The sequence below is a fragment of the Furipterus horrens genome, unplaced genomic scaffold (genome assembly GCF_987537825.1).
Source record: "Furipterus horrens unplaced genomic scaffold, mFurHor1.1.pri manual_scaffold_8, whole genome shotgun sequence".
Lineage (NCBI taxonomy): Eukaryota > Metazoa > Chordata > Mammalia > Chiroptera > Furipteridae > Furipterus > Furipterus horrens.
The window spans coordinates 70020363-70039648 of NW_028327178.1; the positions used below are offsets into that span (position 1 = coordinate 70020363).

The window sequence follows — 19286 nt, forward strand, 5'->3', positions numbered from 1 at the left end:
AAAAGAGAAGCTCATTACAAGAGATGGGAACTCAAATAGTGAAATTTAAACATTCATAATTGCTAACATTTATTGGGCATCTATTTGTGCAGTTCCTATTCTAAGGGGGCTATATACATATATGACAACTAGGTGCTAATCCTCACTTCCACCCTTTGAATTAGGAACTAGTGTCATCATCACTATGCACCTGGGCACGAGGCTTAGCAGTCAAGTGACTTCCCGGGATAGTGGAGATGAGACATAGGCCTGGTTGTTCCTACCACAAACAAGTCAGGAGATGGCATGATGGGCCTCCCTCTGCACAAGGGCAAACTGATTTTTGTTTATGTGCTAACATATTTTCCTTTGGCTATATATTTGGATTAAGCGTTAGAACTGACACTGTGTGGTATTCAGTGAGTTCCAAGCACTATTACATACTTTCCAACTCTTGGATTGAGATGAGTACATAATCCCTATTTATCTCAGTTTGGGTTCTCTCAGAAGCTGACCCTAAGACAAAGACTTGAATATGAGTGGTTCATCTGGGAGGTGAGCCCAGGAAGCACTGGTAGTGGACTGCCAAAATGAGATAAGAGGGAAGGCAGCCAATGTAGTGTGTTTTATTTAGCCAGTCATCACTGGGAGCAGCTGGAACATTTATACACCTGCTCCCTACAGCCCCTGCTTGGGGGCTGCTTCTGAACTCTGGAGAGGGCATTTCCATCTATCCTGGTGGCACAAGAAAGTGTCAGGTAACATTTTGCAGGTATTGGCAGTTGGAAATCAAACAGGTAAGTGAGTGTCAGTGGAGGAGGCACAACAGTGTCTAGCACACCATGTTACATGTGAAGAAACTGAGGCACAGATATGAGAAGACATGACAAAGCACACACAGCTCAGCAGCACAGCTGGGGCTTTTAGCCCAGCAGTCCAGCCTGAGGGCTTCCTCTAAACCACCACACCCTCCTGCCTCTCAGTGGAGAAACGGATTCTTCCCATCTCAGCATAGCTGAGATGTGACACCCAGGCAGCCGAAAGCACTTTGCTAATCCTCCTTACAAACTGGGCAAAAACCATCGACTCCCTCTGTTCCTTTTGAATGTGTACTGTGTGCCTTTGAAAACAGATACTCGGTTTGGTGATTCAGGTTTTTTTTTTTTTTTTTTTTCCTGTTAACTGTGGTTTGCTTGGTTTGAAATGGGAACTGAAAGTGCTTTGATACATTAATTGAAAAGCCACTTAGTTTTCTGCACATCTTTCTTTTTCTCGTGCCCTCTTACTCTTTCTCAGACTTTCCCATCCACAGGTACAAGGACTGAAGATCTGAAGTCCAGCCCTCTGGGTTTTTCTTGCCCTGAATGTTTTGTCACAGCCTTATTCTATCCCTAACAGCTCAAAATCGCAGATGAGCCAAACATCCTTGGCAGCTGTGTATCTTTCGGAGTGATGGGAACTGAGAGTCCCCAGCCCCATTTTGGATGAGAAAGTGTGTGGGGTGAAGGGTGGGTCTGGTTCACCACTAATTGCTTCTGCTCTGCTGGCTGGGGAGGGCTCTGGCCATGCTGCTGTCCTTGCTACATGTCTGCCCAGCTCCAGGCACACTGGTCTGCAACTGTTCATAGCCGGTGTCTAATTTCATTGGTTGGTGTCTGAGTTACAGAGATTGTTAGAGTTCCTTTGGTGTGATCTTTCTAAAATGTGCTCCACTATCTTAAAGACTCAGACATTTCCTGGGAATGTGCCCTGGCCTTGCATTCCATTCCTTCTTCCCAGCACATACCCCACAAACAGCCCGTCTTCTTGCTGAAGCCTACAGTATTGCAGTTTTCTGTGCCCTCTGCTCCTTTCCACAGGCTGTTCCCTGTGTCTGGTGGCCTCCTTGCCTTTCCCCATGTGGATTCCCACGAAGCCTTGGTTTCCTACCCCCTCCACAGGCTCCTACCCTTCCTGTGAATGCAGCATTATTTTGCCTTTGCCATGGCACTGACTTTAAGAGAACTAGACTTCTCGCCTCCAGGGAAAGCCCTTTGAACACCAGACCTGGGGGTGTGATGTGAGCTACCTGCAATCCCCAGTCCAAGGACCACATGCAGCATGTGCTTAAAAGTGACTGTTGAACTACAAATCCTTCCTTTGGGAGGCTGTGTGAAAATTGTTTCTTCTCCTTACCACTGCAGGATACAGCAAGTGTAACTCTGGTGATGACACTATTATCGCCCAGGTGTTGTTGGGACAGCCAGCTCCAGTCCTGGAGAGTCCCCTGTTGCCCTGCAGGGATGCCCTGTACCTGGCTTTGCTTTAAGTATTGTCAGCAATGCATACTTCAGTCCATAAATAAAATGACAAAGAACGCTTCATCCTCAAAGGAGGATCCCACCAGCCCAGCAGAGATGGCACCAAAATAAAGACGACAGCTACTGGGTAGTGATTCTCTTCTGTTACAGAAACAGGGGAGTCCAAAAACAAACTCCAGAGTTTTCGGCTGGGAGATAGGGAGCAGGAAGCAGCTTTCAGGATGCCCTTGCACGCCTGGAGCTAGTGGCTGGAAACATTGTTGCAAAGATCCGCTTTACTTCTAAGACTCAGGAAGATGGGAGGGATCTTGGACTGTGGGCTGGTATGGCAAGAAGCAGACAGACCTAAGTAGGGTTCTGTGAATGGTCAGGACAGTTTGCAACACCCACTGTGAGAGGACGCGGGGGAGAGGAGGCAGGGAGGAAGAGAAGCAGCTGTGGACGTTTTGGGCTGCCTCTGGCTCTAGGAGGCTCTCTCTCTCAGGCTCTCTCTGGCCCTCACGCCCTCACTCTCTGGCTCTTGTGGGCTCCCTCCATCTGGCTTGGAGAAGGGATCTCCAGGGTGCTTTAAGAAGAGGCTCTCGCCAGGCTGCTTGGAGAAGGAGAGGAGATCCATGCGGTTTGCAGGAAGAAGGCAGTTTACAAGGAGGCTGAGAATCCAGGCGGTCCTGCATTGAGAGCTGGAGGGCACCACAGCACAGAAAGGACCTCCTCAATCAGAACTGAGTGATTGGCAGCTACTGGTAAAGCTGAACTGTGCCTGAGGAGTAGGGAAATGGTGTTTCTGACTTTCCTAAGGCTGGCCAGGTCTGGGAGGGGGAGGCAGGACTTTGTGTAAATAAACAATTCCTTTCCTTTTCACCAAACTCTGGTATTCAGAGTTGTAATTCGGGCCCCTAACTAAACAGCCCGTGGGTTCTGTTTCAATTGGAGCAGCCCAAGGGTTCTGTTACACTTCTATCATTATTTGTTTTTGGTGGGCTTCAAGGAAGGGCATTATGAAAAAGTATAGGCTATATTTATGTAATATTTTATGGATAACATCCATCAACTAATTTCAGTATCTTCTAGTAAAAGGCCAGTAAAAAAGAAGGCAGGGAAAAGAGACCAATCCTCCTTACAGAAAAATTCTAAATAATTTGTGTTGCTCTCCTGGACTCAGGAGGTGGAGCTTAGTTCTATCCTTATCACTTGAATATGGGCAGGACTTAGGTGTTTGCTTTGAAGAGCAGAGTATGGAAACAGGAGGACCTTGAATTTTACAGAGCAGAAACTTGGCAGACTCGACCTTGGGCTGGTGATCCAGAGTAACAACATTAATGTTAAGTCATGTGGACCAAGCATCCTCCGCTATGGTGTGACTTCACCTCTACAGGCTTCCTCCTTCCTCATAAACGAGAAAGGCAGTGTAGCCACCACTTGAGATGTAAGAAAAGCCTGCCGCATGAGTTGGTTTCAGTCTTACTTGCATCTTGGCTTGACCTCACTAAGTAAGCTTTTGTCTCCTTATCTATAAAAATGAGTATAATAAATGGGGTCTCTCAAGGCATTAAAGAGATTTAAGGGGATTCTATGTATAAAAAAGCTTTGTAAACCATCAAGAGCCACACATGGATGAGGGGGTTATGGGGGTTTTCACTTAGTCCTGTTAAAAACACAGTATACATGTAATACATAATCTTTGACTGGACAAGAGGTGGGCTGTTAATTTTGGTTTCTAAGAGAAGCCCCTGGGCCTGGACAACAATCAAGAACCTCTGCAGTGAACACCATGTCTGAGGTGAGAGGCCAAGGGCTATGCCTGCAGGACTTGGTCCCTGTTGAGGGGCTGCACAAGTGAGACAAGGTTATGGCCTTGAGGTCTCCTCCAAGCCATGCTCACCTCACCAAGACAGCCAATCAGAGCCATCCTTTTGGCAGAAGTAGAGTACTGGGAAATGTGTCAAAGTCTTAAAGATTCTCATGCTTCCATTTCAATCAATGGAGCATTTCAAGTGTCCCCTGGCTCATGCTCTCAATTCCTGTATCAATTTCAGGTAATGGTGATATTTCCTGCTTAGGAGGTGCTTATCTTTCTTGAGATGAAGCTTCTATAGTCAGAAAATACTCTAGTATGCCTTATTTTGTGATTCCACTCTGAAACCCACTTTGTTAGTAATGGCTCTCTGAATTATAGGGCTAACAGTTCCTGTGCAGTCTTCTGGGCAGACTTAATTCCTGAGCTATAAATCTTCTTTTATTTGATATAACATAACTGACCCAATTTTGATGCCCTGAAATAAAAATTATATAAGTGATGCTTCATGGAAAGAGAGGTGGTCTTCTACCTTTTTAAACTAATTTTCAAAAATAATTTAGGCATTCCTTATATGCTACAAGATCAGTCTGTCTCCTTTCTCTCTACCGCTTGTTAACTGCATAAGGATGTTTGTTCCTTCCCTGCTGGGAAGGCCACATGGACTAGATCAGAAGTCAGATCCAAAGTTTTAATTGCAACTTGGCATCAGTATGCCTCTCTGGTTGCATCTCTCAGAATGACTATTTATATAAAAAAGGGCAGATAATAACTTGACGAATTGAGTCAAACTACAATAAAAATTAAAAACAAGTCACACTAGATATCAAAGCTTGAGCCAGGCTTCCATACTTATTTTTTAAAGAGCGATTTGGAGCAAAGTAGTTGCGATTGTTTAACTCAAGGAACTTCTTCAAACCCCCTTTCTTACTCATGCTATGGTCTTTGGTGTCTACCCACAGTTCAGTATTTCTCTATTTAAACAAATGCATGTGTAACTTGATGTTCTCTTTGAAATATGTGAGAATTCAGTTTAAGGATACTTTTCTATAATTAATTACACATTTTAGCACATAGCAATTAATGAAAATAAAAGTTGTTTTCCACTACTGACTTCTATGAATACAAAAAATTGGCTTTTTATATCATTATTGATAGTCTGTGGTGGGCAGTTGGAGTGAAATAGAAAACCTGGGATTAGTAACACTTCTGGAGTTGCAGAAATTTTCTTTTTCTTGAAATAAGACTTGAAATAGAGGACTTTCCCAAGATGAACATCAAATAAGAAATAAAAATTATTTTGCTTGAATAAAATCAAAACACTAACCATAAAAATGCAACTACTTTTGCAAAGTGGAGATTTTACTACCAGAAGTTTTGGACTCATTTTCCCATTGCTTGGAAAAGACTGAAGCAAGAATGGTATGATGTAAAAACTCACCAATTAGAAACACATGTTGGAATAATGAGGCCTATCATAGGGACACACCAGTAATGAGTGTACCTCACTCTATTGATGAAGTTATTGATCCCAGGGCTTTTAAGTACGATCCCAAACTGTGTACACTTTTTGTTAAAGCATCAGTTTGTCCTTCCATGTACCACTTTGAAGGGGAGCAGTGTGTGGGAAGTGTATTACCATCCCAAAGGGAAACATAATACAGCCGTTTGTATGAAAAATAATACAATAAATAATAATAATACAAGAATAAATTCCGCATACTCACAACTGTAAACCTTCTCTTGTTCCACCCTGTATGAGGCCCTGGAATGAGCAGAGAACTTGCCTACGTGGGAACTCATCACATCTTATCCTCATTGGCTTCATTCTCCAACCAAAAGAGTGCAGCTGATGTCAATCAACTAATACTTATTCAAGAGCCTCTAATTGGCAGGGGTTAGGTGGAAGTGCTTTAAAGAGTAATCTAAACACACTGCAAATTTTCCATGATCGGGCACAACCATTTAGAGTGCCAGTTTTTCTTTTTCTTTTTTTCATTTTTTTTTTCCTTAAGCTCAATGGAATGTGCCAGGGATTTTAATTTTCTTCTTTATATTTCTCTATTTTACAAATAATTTTAAGATGAGCATTTGTTGTTATTTTTTAAGTTAGCAAAAGCTATTTCAAAATGAGTATTTTTTTTATGATAGTTTTTAACTGAATCTTAGCTAAGGTGACTCTAGTCATGTTTTCTCTTTTTTAATTGAATTTATTGGGGTGACATTGGTTAATAAAATTATATAGGTTTCAGGTGTACAATTCTATAATAAATCATCTGTACACTGTATTGCGTGTTCACCACCCCGTCAATCACCAATTATCCCTCCTGTACCCTCTTCTACCTCACTCCACCCGCTTTCCCTCTGATAACCACCATACTGTTGTCTGTGTCTATGAGTATTTTTTCCCCTAAATACCTTTTATCTTTTTCACCCAGCTTTCCAAACTCCCCCTCTCTGGCAGCTGTCAGTCTGTCCTCTGTATCTATGAGTCTGTTTCTATTTTGTTTGTTGGTTTTATTGTGTTCATTAGAATCCATGTATAAGTGAAATCATATGGTACTTGTCTTTTTCTAACTGGCTTATTTCACTTTGCATAATACTCTCCAGGTCTATTGATGTAGTTGTGCAAACGGTAAGATTTCCTTCTTTTTTATGGCCAAGTAGTATTCCATTGTGTAAAAATGTACCGTAGCTTTTTATGGTACACTTGGGCTGCTTTAGAATCTTGGCTATTGTAAATAATGCTGCAATGAATATAGGGGTGCATATATTCTTTTGAATTAGTGTTTCAGGTTTTTAAAAAATCTGTTCCCAGAAGTGGAATCACTGGGTCATAAAGCAAATCTATTTTTAATTTTTTGAGGTAACTCCATACTGTTGTCAATAGTGGCCTCACCAACCTGCATTCCCACCAACAGTGCACGAGGGTTCCTTTTTCTCCATATCCTCAAGAGCACTTGTTGTTTGTTGGCAGTTTTTCACTTTTGAGATTGACTATCATTTCATACTCACCTAGAAAGTGCTGACCTAAAGGATCTTAACAGAACATATGGGTAAAGTGACAATAGATAAGAGATATTCAGTTTTTTAATTTGCTTTTCTCTTTGTAATTCAAGAATCACTCTCTGAAGAAGAGAGATTAGTACTATTTCCTTATACTGCACACACAGTATGGTCATTTTTCACATATAAATGATGACTCTAATCCTCCAACTTCCTTAACTTTAGGATGGAGATTCTGTAAATCTATGCTTTAAATTTAAATCCCCACTTCCTAGTTCAGAGCTATGTCTTTCATATATTGTGGGAGAGGAGGATGAGACTAGATTTTCTAAAAGTAGAGAACCCCAATTGGCATTCTTGGAAAGCCTTACAAGCATTAGTAGACACCTGTTCATAACAAATTTGAGGCTTGGGATTCTGAAGGGCATTCAAAGTGAATTACCGCTGCCTAGGAAGAGAGATGTGGTAAGAAATGAGCAGACAACAGAGAGAGGAGACATGGTGTAAACCCAGGCTCCCCTACTTACCAACAGGAGAACCCTCTGCAAGTTACTTTATATGTCTTGGTCTCCATTCATAAATTTGCAAGCCATGAATAATATCTATACAAATGTGCCAATGTTGACTTGGTTATGAAATAGCCTGTAGTAAACTAGTGAGCCCTTCCTTTAGAAATATGTAAAAATAGACATCTAGACTAAGTCCATTTTCTTGTCTCCTAATTTAGTAACTTGTACACATAAGGGGATTGGCTTTCCAATAATTAGGGTCACTTCCTTCCCTCCAACTGGGCTTGTGATGAGTTTCTTAGGTTACCCTTTGCTCTGGTACACTTTCCTCTTAATTTCAAAAGCCCAGCATATTCACTGTACTTTCAAAACAGAATGATGGTTTCAATGAGGAAGAAACAGATATGAAGTGCTTGCTTTAACATGAAAGCTTAAAAAACCCAAACAAACCAACCAATAAAAAAGCACGGAAATGCTTAGGTTGGTCATAGCCACATCTCCATATAGAGCTTTAAAGGCTGAGATGCCTCAACAAAGGGTTAGCTTTCTTTTCCAATTCCCCTTAATTTTGTCCGTAACTTAAAATTTTTCTTAAATTAATTTTTAATTGAAATGTAACTGATATATAAAAATTATTAGTTTTAGGTGTGTAATATAAGTAGAAACATTTTTTCAATTCTCCTTAATTTCTGATGAGAAAATATGAATGTAGGCAGCAGAAGGGGGTGAGGTTCGAAGAACATGGGCTTTGAATTGGACAGGAGGAAGTGCAAATGCTGTACCCACTGGTTACTAGCTGGTGTGACCTTGGGACAAACGACTCCATCTGGCAAAGCCCTGCTTTTCTCTACCCCACAGGGATGATGTCCATGCCAGCTTTGCAGAGGTGAGGCCAGAACTCACTGAAATCACTTGAACGGGCCACCTGGCTCAAATTATGGGCTTCATAGATGGCAGCTTTCCTTCTTGTTAAATTAAAAGCTGCATTTTTCTGAGGCAGCAAATTTGTTTTGGAGAAAATGAGGCCTTGCACTCCAAGAGCAAGTAACATATCTGAACTTCACTTCAAAAGAAGATTGCAGAAGAGCTTCTTGGGACCAGTGCTTGGATTGGTGCTTACAACATCAGCAGGGAAGGAAGGGAAGGTCCTTGTCCCCTTGGGAGCCTGTCTGTCTCTGTAGGCTGGTTGGCAATGCTTGCCACATATCTCGGGGCTGACATCAGCGCCTGTCTTGTTCTCCCCCTGGGCCTCCTCAGAGGGAAGCTTCTTGTGTAGGTTCTGGGTCCCTTCTAATATTACAGCTGAGCTGGTCTCCCCTGAGAAATAGGATCTAGTGGCATGAGGGGAAAGACATGGTCTGTGTGGTTATTTTGATTTGCCTTGAAGCCTTTTTCAGTTCTAGGGCACATCACAAGAGTACATTCCTTCCATCCTCTCTTCAGCAACAGCTCAGCTCTAACCACGCCCCATGGACCCAGGCTCAAACCACAGGAAAACAAACAAGGCTTTGATTCCGCTGTGAGAAAATCAAAGAGCTGCTGAAACTCACTTAAATGAGAGAGGGACAGAGACAGAGGCTGAGACAGGGACACTGCTCTCTACCACATATGTTTACTACTTTTGACAAACAGACGCAATCAGAAAGAAGAAATCTGTGTTTAGCTTTATGAACTGCCTGGAAATATTTGATAGCTATTTTGGCTGTTGCTGCCCAGTGAATGAGCTCTCTGAAATTAGTCTTTTAGAGTCAACCTTCTGAAATTAAAAAAGAAAAAAATCCCTTCAACACCTTTGCCCTGGAAAAAGCAGACTGCTTGCCAAATTCAAATTTTCCTTGGCAAAAGTAACTACTAATCTAGACCTTAGTGAGGTTATGAAGAAAGTATTTCCCCTTGACTTCAGAGAAAACACCTTTCATGTGACTTCCCAACTGTTACTTATTTTAAAGGTACACAAAATAAACTTCTCCCCCTTTTTTCTTACTCCAGAACCGTGTCACTGAATTCCGTAAGATTAGAAGCCAGCAGGGGGTTACTCTTTTGGGAAAAGGGTGGCAGGGGTCTTTTGGATGCTGGTCAAGTTCTGCTTATTGAGCTGCACACTGTCATCTCTGCACTTTTCTGAATGTAAGTTATACCTCAATAAAAGGGCCTTCTCAAGGCAGAACAAAACACCCACTGCCTCTTAGAAAACAGTACAATTACCTTTCTGTACACATGCAGGCTGCAGAGAGCCACTTTCAGAAAACACTCAATAGTCACATCACACACCAGCACAAAATCAGACAGCAACCGGACCCTCAGAAAACAAATTTGATCCCTGAACAGAACCATTCTGCAGTTTCCTTCAGTTGCTTCCCACTTTTCCCAGCCTGGCATGTAGCAGCCATATCAGGTATAAGTGAGGTCTACTTTAAGAAGCTAAGTTTCCATTCCAAGTGTGCTGTTGTTTTGAACTCCAGAGAAATCTTCATTTAAGCTAACACAGACTGCACTGACCTACGAGGTTACTGTACCATCTATGTGTGTGTGTGTGTGTGTGTGTGTGTGTGTGTGTGTGTATACATACATACATATATATATAAAGACAAAGTGGGTACTTACCTATCTGGTCTTCAGGGATCAGCGACTCAATGGGGGGGTCCAGCTCTGAGCTCTGAGATAAGTAGTTCTTCACCTGGGTCATGAACTGCCGGATGGTCTGCAGCATGTCTGTGCTGGACACATGACACTCCTTGTTCTCCTGCAGAAAGCTCACATAGTCCTGCACCAGGCAGCCAAAATAGGTGCACTTGTCCCGGGACAGCTCGGAGATCCTACGGACCATGCGCTTCTCAGGGGTCATGAAGGAGCTGAACACCCCGCTCATCTTGCGCAGCTGGGACTTGACAAGCTTGGGCAGCACGAAGGAGCTGTTCCTCTTCTTTTTGGACTTGATGGGGGGGGCCATGGTCTCCTGGTCACTCTCGTCCTCGTAGTCCTCCAGGCTGCTGTTGGTGTCAGCCTCGGAGCCAAACAGAGGCATGCTGCGGTCGAACTCGAGTGAATCCGAGGAGGAAGTGGAAATGCTCATGTCGCTGAGCCTCTGTCTGCCTCCATGCCACGGGGGCCGTGATTCAGAGCAGGCAGGCTGCGCCCTTGTGCAATCCCCCGGGGCCTCCGCAGGCGGGGCGCCACCTGGGCTGCCAGCTGCGCGGGACTCCTGCTCCAGCTCCCGCTCCCGCTCCTGGCCCCGGCAAGGCCGGCTGCTGGTCAAAGTCTTCGCGCTGCCCTCTGCCTGAAGAAAAGAAGCCTGCTTCTTCAGCCGCGGTGGAGGGATGGGGGTTGGTTTCGTTCCAAGCAGAGCTATGTTCCCATGTTTGTTATGGTTGACTGTTTCTGGCATGCTCGCCCGGGTTTCAGTCCTGGACAGCTGAGGGCTTGTGTGCAGACTATTAATAGCGGGCGGTGGGGGCCTGGGTGGGGGTGACCGAGGCCTCTCTGTGCCGTTCGTGTTGGGAGTCCTTGTGCATGGTCGCTTCAGGCCTCCGCTGAGGTCCTGGCTGTGCACTTTCAAGAAAAGAGGATTAATAAAACACAGGGCTCCGTTGGTCTGGCTGCACTCCAGCTCTGAAGGCGTCCTGGTTTTTATAGAATGCACTCCATTTATAAGGCAGAGCTGATGGGAGGCAGGACAAACACCGTCTGATGAGACAGGCCTATGGAGAGGTGGAGGGTTTGGGGGTTTGTTGTCAGCTGGAGAGCTCCAAAAATCTGAAAGTCATTATCAGTGAACACAAGAATGTAAATACAGTACACTTGGGTCATTCCTTCACAAATTTAAAAAAGCAAATTTTCATGACAACGTTTGTCTTTGGAGAGGAGGCATTTCACTTGGGTTTTTTTCTGTCTTCCTTTTTTTCTCACTGCTTTAACTGTGTTCCCGTACTGGAAAGGGTAGAAATGCTGCCAGGCCCTGCTGTGGGCTCATAGGAAGCCTCCAGGGGCTTTCACCTTCAAAGCCTTTGAGAAACAGTTTGGCCAGCATTCAAAACCAGCCAGCCTTTTCACAGGTGGGGAAAAAATAACTGGCTACAGTTCTTTTTTTACAGTATAAGCTTGGAAAAGGCCATGCGGCTTCTCAACTTTACAAACACCCAGTCTACTCTCAAAGCAAAAGCACCCTTTCCAATCCACTTCTCCTGGGGGTGCCCTCCATAGAGGGCCTAGCAATTCCCCTTTAATGGGCAGGACCAGCAGCTGGGCCTGAGGGGTGTTACACAATCTGCTTGGGGTTTTACATGTTCAGCATTAAAACCCCAAAATGAGGAAAAATATACTCATGGATCCCATCAGCAAAAACAAGGACAGCAAACATATGCAAATATTAAGTTCAAGTTCAATCATTTATCTTTGTGGTTTGCTGCTCATCCTTCCCAAATCCTATAACCTCCTCATCTTGGTTATGCTATTCAACACTCTGGAGCAGTTGTTGGAGCAGTGCGCAAAAGTCGCCTTTGCAACTACACTGCCAGTGCCCCCTTTTACAGATGGGTCTCAGTTTTCTATGCAGATCGAAGGAGGCAATAGTGGTAATAAATGTTGTCTGTTGTAATTTCCATTTGAGATAGGTCATTGCCTTGCTGTGTTTGCTTAAAATGTGTTTCTTTCTTATGGGCCTAGGAAGGCTGGTCATGGGGGACTGAGGAGAGACTGATATTGGGAGCTTTCTACCTTGTCTGTGGTGGAAACAAGCCTGACATTGGGGCTGTGTCACTTGCTTTCTCTCATCCTCCCTTTCCTTCTTTCTTGTTCTGTGCTGTTCAATACAAGGGCCAGCAGTCAGTTACCTACATCTATTGAGTACTTGAAGTCCAGCTAGTGCAACAGAGAAATTCAGTTTTTAAATTTTATTTAATGTTACTTAATTCAAATTTAAAAACTGATGCTCAATTCAGTTACAAAACAACTTTTGAGTAGGTTTGGAATTTGCGTATGTGAATCTACTTTTAAACTGTAAATTTAATGAAATTTAAATACAGATCATGTATTTCTGATGAGAATTTAGTGTCCAAAGAGATGTGTTGTAAGGATAAAATACACACTAGATTTCAAACAGTATGAAAAAAAGAATTTAAAATATTTTATTAATATTTGAATACTGCTTATATATTGAAATAACTTTTCAGATGTATTTCATTATGAACATTAATTTCATCTGTGTCTTTTATATTTTCTTTGATGTGGCTACCAGGATATTAAAAATTATACACTGGCTGGCCTTATATATAGTTCTATTAGCTAGTGTGGGTCTTGATGGAACTGCTCCCACTGCCTTTGGGTTCTCCTTAGACTTCTACTGTGATGGCTGAAAGACTTTATAAGGCTTAGTACACTTAGCTCACAGGTGTGTGTTTCTGCCATACAGACTGTAAACCTGGGTGGTGGGGGAGGAGCAGATGGACACAATTAACCTTTGAACCCTTAGTGTGAGGCATAGTGCCCGCACATAGCAGACCCTTCAGAAATGTTTTTTGGATGAACAAGTAAATGAGGTACAGAATTTAACAGTGTTGTCTTTTCACAAAATAGATAATATGTGCATTGGCAATTATGAGTTGAATATATATTAATTAATGTTAACCACATTTGCTTCTGCTTAGTGGCCACTCGAACAAGCTATTTTTGCCTTTATCTTTGCAAGGCACAAGCGCTATCCATGATACCTCAGTCCTTCAGCCCCAGCACAAAGCATACACTGCATGCTGAACCTTGAACCAGGAGTTATGGGGACAGAGGGCACCAAAGAAAACTGAAAACTGATACGTGTCTTCAAGAGGCCTACAGTCTAGCTGATTGTATTAACTTAAATTCAGGAACTGCTTAAAATTCTCTTCAAAGGTATGTAAAACTCCGTAGCAGATGGCATAACATTTATACAGCCCTGATATTTTTACCAGGATTCTGTTGTCCAGTCCTACTACCCAACTGCCCAACAGACAGGCCAACACTTGTAGCAGTTCTTTTGAAGCAAACCAAGTTTCAGAATGGAATCTGAATCTACCTCCAGGCTTCCTATGAATTATGCAGGCTCCCTTGGCAATGACACCTGCTTCAAAACAAGTTTATGTTAACAGAAAAAGATGCCAAATGGGGAGCACATGTATTTGTATTTGTTGGGTCCAATATCATTTTCTTAGGTCTTAGGAATCCTGGCACTTGTACTTCAAAGGGCAAACTTCTATTCAAATACTATAGCCTGGTTGTTAATCTGAAGACTGAAGCCCTACAATCTTAAAAGGATTTTCTCTTCTCAGCTAGGAGGAAACTTTTTTGTAGAAGTTAAACCCACATGAACTCCCCAGGGCAGTGGGACACTGAAGTAAAACTGTATGAACTGTATGTCCTGATCCACTGTCAACCACTGTCCAGCAGCATGCTGCTGGGTTTACAGGCATCGGCAAAGAGCAGGAGGAGGAGCAAGGGCTCAGCTGGCCAGAGCAAGGAGATGCACAGCAGCATCAGGGACGTGGCTCAGAACACCAGGATCGGAACTGAACAGGAAAGGAAATGCGACAGATGTTACTCTAGATGCCTGTGCCGTCAGATTCCTCCAAGCACAGAAGTGCTGTCAATGCCATGTGTTCCTCTGGACCCAAACCCATGCACACGAGATGTGCTGTGCTGGGTTTCCCTTTCTGTCAAGCACTGCTTTTCTCCAGCAAGATGCCATGAAAGGAAAGAAATAACACATAACAGAAGTTTGCATTACATTTTGGATAACTCAAACTCAAAGACGCTGATGGGGGGATATGGAGTTACCCAGACAAACTCAGCACCTGCTTCTGAAGATTGGTTCAACATCTGACTTAGAAAAGGACTCTCAGAAGGTGTGATTCAGGGATCTCTTGGAGCTGAACTTGGGGATTATTTTTTGATATTACGATGCATCATCAGTCAGTTCAACACTGACTCTGTTCCATGGATTCATTTCAAAAGAGATCTGAGCAGGGGCCTTCACTTACTTAGTCCCAGCTGGGCTAGTTCTTCAAGCTGAGCCTCAGTCTTGGCTGTTGAAATGGCATAAGGCAACTTCAAGGTAAATGGCAGAACGTCCCTAATTTTTCAAAAAAAAGAGAATATTTGTAATTACATGTCATCTTTCTCTCTCTTACTTTTATTTTCATCCTAGAGATATTTTAGTGTAAACGATTTTAAATGTCCTAAGTAGATATCAAATCATGCCTAACTGCAACTTACCTTTACTGGTGATAGGACTGTAAGATTACAATTTCTGACTATCTTAACACACTCAGGACAGGCTGAGAGACAAGTCTGCATGGTTTCAGTGAGGACCAAATTTCCTTCCTGGTTAGCTAAAATGTACCTAGAGTTAATATCGGAACTGTTGGATATGTTAGCAGATCTATCATAGACAGAAACATTATTACTAATTTGCTAAATGCTCTGAATGTTGGATTCCAGCTCCCAGGGCAGGAATGTGTAATCCTAAACCAACATTTATTATCCCATTGCCTTACACATGGTAGATTCTCAATGAATATTGAAATACAACTGCTCTTATGCTTAAGGCAGTGCACACAAACCCCAGGGGCTCTTGTTATACTGCGTACTCTGACTCACGAGGTCTGTGTGAGGTCAGATATTTGGCGTTTCTGCCAAGCTCCTAGGTGATACTGCTGTCCTGAGATCACACTTGGAGTAGGGAGACAAATCTACAGGACCTGTGCAACAACCTGGTCCCCAAGAAGCATGGCGCCACGTGTAGACGCAAACACAGGCACCAAAGCACTGCAGCCCAACAGGCCCAACAGACCCAACAGGCAAATCTGAGCTGGCACCAGGCACTTCCATGTCCAGGGCATATTGTCGCCCCTAGTAAATGCAGGGACCATGACATCCTGCTTTCTCAGAAAGGGAAAAGGCAGGTTTAATAAACATTTGTTCATTCTCATCATGCTCGAAACATTGGTGAATTTCCCACAGGACTCAGCACAATGCCTTACCTGGTACAGACAGTGAGAAAGTGTGTTTTGAATAAATGAATATTCAATAAAATGGTTATATTTTTTAGTGGTGGTATTGATCTTACAAAGAACTCATTCATTCAGCAAATGTGATGTGCCAGGCAGTGTCCCAGGTGTTGGGAAAAAAAGACAAAAGTCCCCACCTGCATGAAACTTCACTCAAGTGGACACCAATAGACAACAAATGATTACGTGATTTATAGAATCTATGAGAAGGGGATGTGTGCCATGGATAAAAATATAGTGCAAAAGGAGAATAATAAAGAGTGTTCAAGTGTGAGGCTTAGTCAGGCAAGGCCCCATGAGCAGGTAAACATTTGACTGAAGATCTAAAGGCAGCCAGGGAGGAAGAAAACTTTCCAGGCAGAGGGAGCAGTAGGTGCAAAGGTCCTAGGGTGGGAGAGGGTCTGATATGTATGAGCTTCTGCTTGTGTTTTGTCTGCACAAGATGGCCTGAAAATTTCCATTGAAGAGAATAACTATACCAAATTACTTGTTTACAATGAGATCAGAGAAGGAAAACTCTGATTCCAAAAAACCTCCGTTGCCTTGCGGCATACCTCTTCAGGGGAAAGGCTAGGGGAGTAAACCCCGACAGAAAATCTGGAGCCGGAGTCCCTAAGGCGGTTTGACGTTGTAGTCAACACCGGCAACTCCTGTGGCGCACCTGAAGCCAAGCTGTATTGACTCCGTCTTTCCCTTGGATCCTTCAGCTGCGAAGAGAGGGGGGGTCTGCTGAATGGGCAACAGCAGACCCTCCATATCACCCTGCCCAGGCTCTGTAGCTTCAGCTTCACTGGAGAGGACACTCCAGCGACATCGCAAGATGTCGATTCAACACGGGAGGAGACAGATACCGTGTCACTCCCGAGTCGGACTGCACAGCCATTCTCGGCGGTGCAGATAGACTCTTAAGAAGCTACACCATCGTCTCTCGAGACGGACGGCTGCCGACGACGACAATGAGATAAGGCAGCATTCTAGGCTGCATCAGATTAAATCTGGATGACTGAGAATTTTGGAACCTGCGAAGCCTGTTAACAATGAATTCCAAATAAGAAATGTCAGTGAAAAAAAGCAAAACATGAATAAAATGTAACAGTGTCACAAGGGCTCTAACACAGTGCTAACAAAAATGCCAGGAGTTGGCACTCAGGAGGCTCCTCTTCCTTGGGATGTGAAGTCTGGGTCACCTCCTGCTTCCAGAAGACCCTTTTACCTGCCCCCAAACATTGTGCGCATCTCCTTCTACTTGTCCTCTCGCATCTGTTCTAGATGAAGCAGGTGGAGCCTCAGGGGATGGCAGTGCCTGTAATAGCTGCTGCCTGGCCCCCAGAGACACAATGACCCTGATTATAATCTTAAATGAAGATCAGTGGTAACCAGAACTTCGTAACACTAAAGTATCATGCAAATACATGTTTTTATGGCTCTATGAACTTAATTAATATCTACTTTCATGAGACAATTTTGGGGAAAAGTCACATATAACAAAACCAGCCTATGTTTATTTTAAGCTTTTACCTTGCCCAATGCCATATACCTTGGGTCTGAATATCACATGATTGTTTTGGTTTTTCTCAATGACATATATGACAGGAAACCACACCTGCCATTTGCTAATGGGTGGTTTTAGGCTTTGATCTACTAGAAAATTAGATGTTGTACATGAGTCCTCTCCCACTGCGAGGGCAGAGCATAGCATCTCCTCTACGCACACACACACAAGGGGGACTTCCTTCTTATCTATACCCTGTTAAGTAAAGGAGCCCTGATTCTAAAACTTGCCTGATGAACAAAATAAATCCACGTTAGGTATAAATATTTCACCTAAGAGTTATAGCACACATATAATCTAGATTTATTTTTCATTTTAACTTTGCTCTATTATGTTGTATTTCTAAAGGGAAGGAGACTAACTTTCTTGAACACCTACTACTGCATTGCACCAAGCACCTTATCTCATGTGGGGCTCCATACACCCTGAGAAAAAACTTGCATGCCCTCCATTCCATAGACCAAGAGAATAGGATGGCAGAGAAGGTGAGACCCCGCACCCATTCACAGAGCTCATGTGGAATGAAGTAGAACTCAGGTATGTTGGACCCCGAGTCTGTGGATCTGTGTTGTCTAGTGGGAAAATATGGGTTTTGGTATTAAGGCAGGCCTGATTCAAATCCAGTATCTGCTATTAATTGAATGTGAGCAAGTCTCTCCCTCTCTCCAAGCCACAGTATCTCCATGATCCTAATTTCAACGTTTTCATGAGAATTAGAAATAATATATTAATATGTATGATGCCTAGCACAGATACAGAAAAACCCAGAAATTATAATTATGCTCAATAATTAATAATGAAAAATATTTTCTCAGCCCCTTGCTACTCAAAATGTAGTTGTAGGACCAGCAGCATTGGCCTTATCACCCGAGTGTTCGTTGAAAATGGAGTCTCAGGCGCTGCCCTAGACCCTCTCAGTCGGAATCTGCATTCTAACAAGACTACAGGTGTTCTAGCACAGCTTTGCAAGGCAGTGCTCTACACTATACTGATTACAGCAAACTGATAGGGACCTACTAGGCACTGTTGGTCAAGGTGTGCTTCACTGCTTGTATCCTCAACTATACTTTTCAACATACCTTCCTGATATGTCAATCATATGCTTATTGATCTGCGAATTCTCATCTAGTGCATAGGTGCATATATGCTCTGTGTGAATACCAGAGCTGACAGTCCAGTCACCTTCTCTATGTGAATATATGACTAAAAACCAAGCAGAACATTTCAAAAATATTTTGGTCAGACTGGATCAAATCAATTAAGAACATAGATTTAAGTGAATGAATAACATATGATGAAAAGGAGAAACAAAAACATTAAGAACTTTTGCATTTTGAAAAAATAGGAAAATGAATCTCAGGTCTCCCTCGTCACAAAATGTCAATGCTGGGATTTTCCTGTAAACACCTTATATCAACACCATGCTCTGTAGCTCATAAAAGGCTTTCATGTACTTTATTTCCTTCAATCACTGGACAGCCCTGGATAGCAGGCATTCCAGTCTATTATGAACACTAAGGGGAGAGATGGTATCTTTTGAGCATTGCTGCCAAATCCTGTTTTATAGGTGTAGCAATCTTTTACAACAGCAGTCACCAACAAACAAACTATGAAGAATAAACACTGGCTAACTTCACCTCTGACCAGCATGTTTGGGCTGAAATCCACTCCCAGGGCCTGTTCGGCCTCCAGTCAGACCAGGTGTGGTTTGCAGGGCATGGTGGAGGCTCCTACACCAGTCTTCTCTCGGAGTGGCAGACTTGCTCACACAAGCCAAGGGCTCTGGCCCACACTTTGGCAGATTTCACCCCTTGGTGGGAACTCACAGAGCTCTGGTCCAATTCTAGGTGAAGCCCCTATTCCTGCTGGGAAGCAGCATGGAGCTCCCCTCTGAAATTGTCTCCCCACCCTCAACCATCAGTTGCGTGGCTTCTCCTGGCCTGGTGACCTCCAGGAGCAAACAGCTTAGTGCCTGTCCCTGAAGGGCCTAGTCCAACAAGTACAAAGAACATCTAACTCAGTCTTTGAGAAATAACCTGATCCTTAAATTAACATAAAATAAAACAATCCCAAGCAATCTTCTCAGGCTCAGTGTTGGCTGCGAAAAGTGGT

At 43.2% G+C, this 19286-nt stretch overlaps 1 protein-coding gene across 1 annotated transcript in view; it reads right to left on the reverse strand.

Annotated features, from left to right (window-relative positions):
- Nucleotides 1-19286, reverse strand: part of RIN2 (Ras and Rab interactor 2) — a 113416-nt gene that overhangs the window by 15748 nt on the left and 78382 nt on the right. Inside the window, exons 6-7 of the mRNA XM_090285997.1 lie at nt 14594-14685; nt 10194-11342 (exon numbers count right to left, since the gene is read on the reverse strand). Of these exons, the coding sequence (XP_090142123.1) occupies nt 10194-11342; nt 14594-14685 (1241 nt within the window). The remainder of the gene's footprint in view (nt 1-10193; nt 11343-14593; nt 14686-19286) is intronic.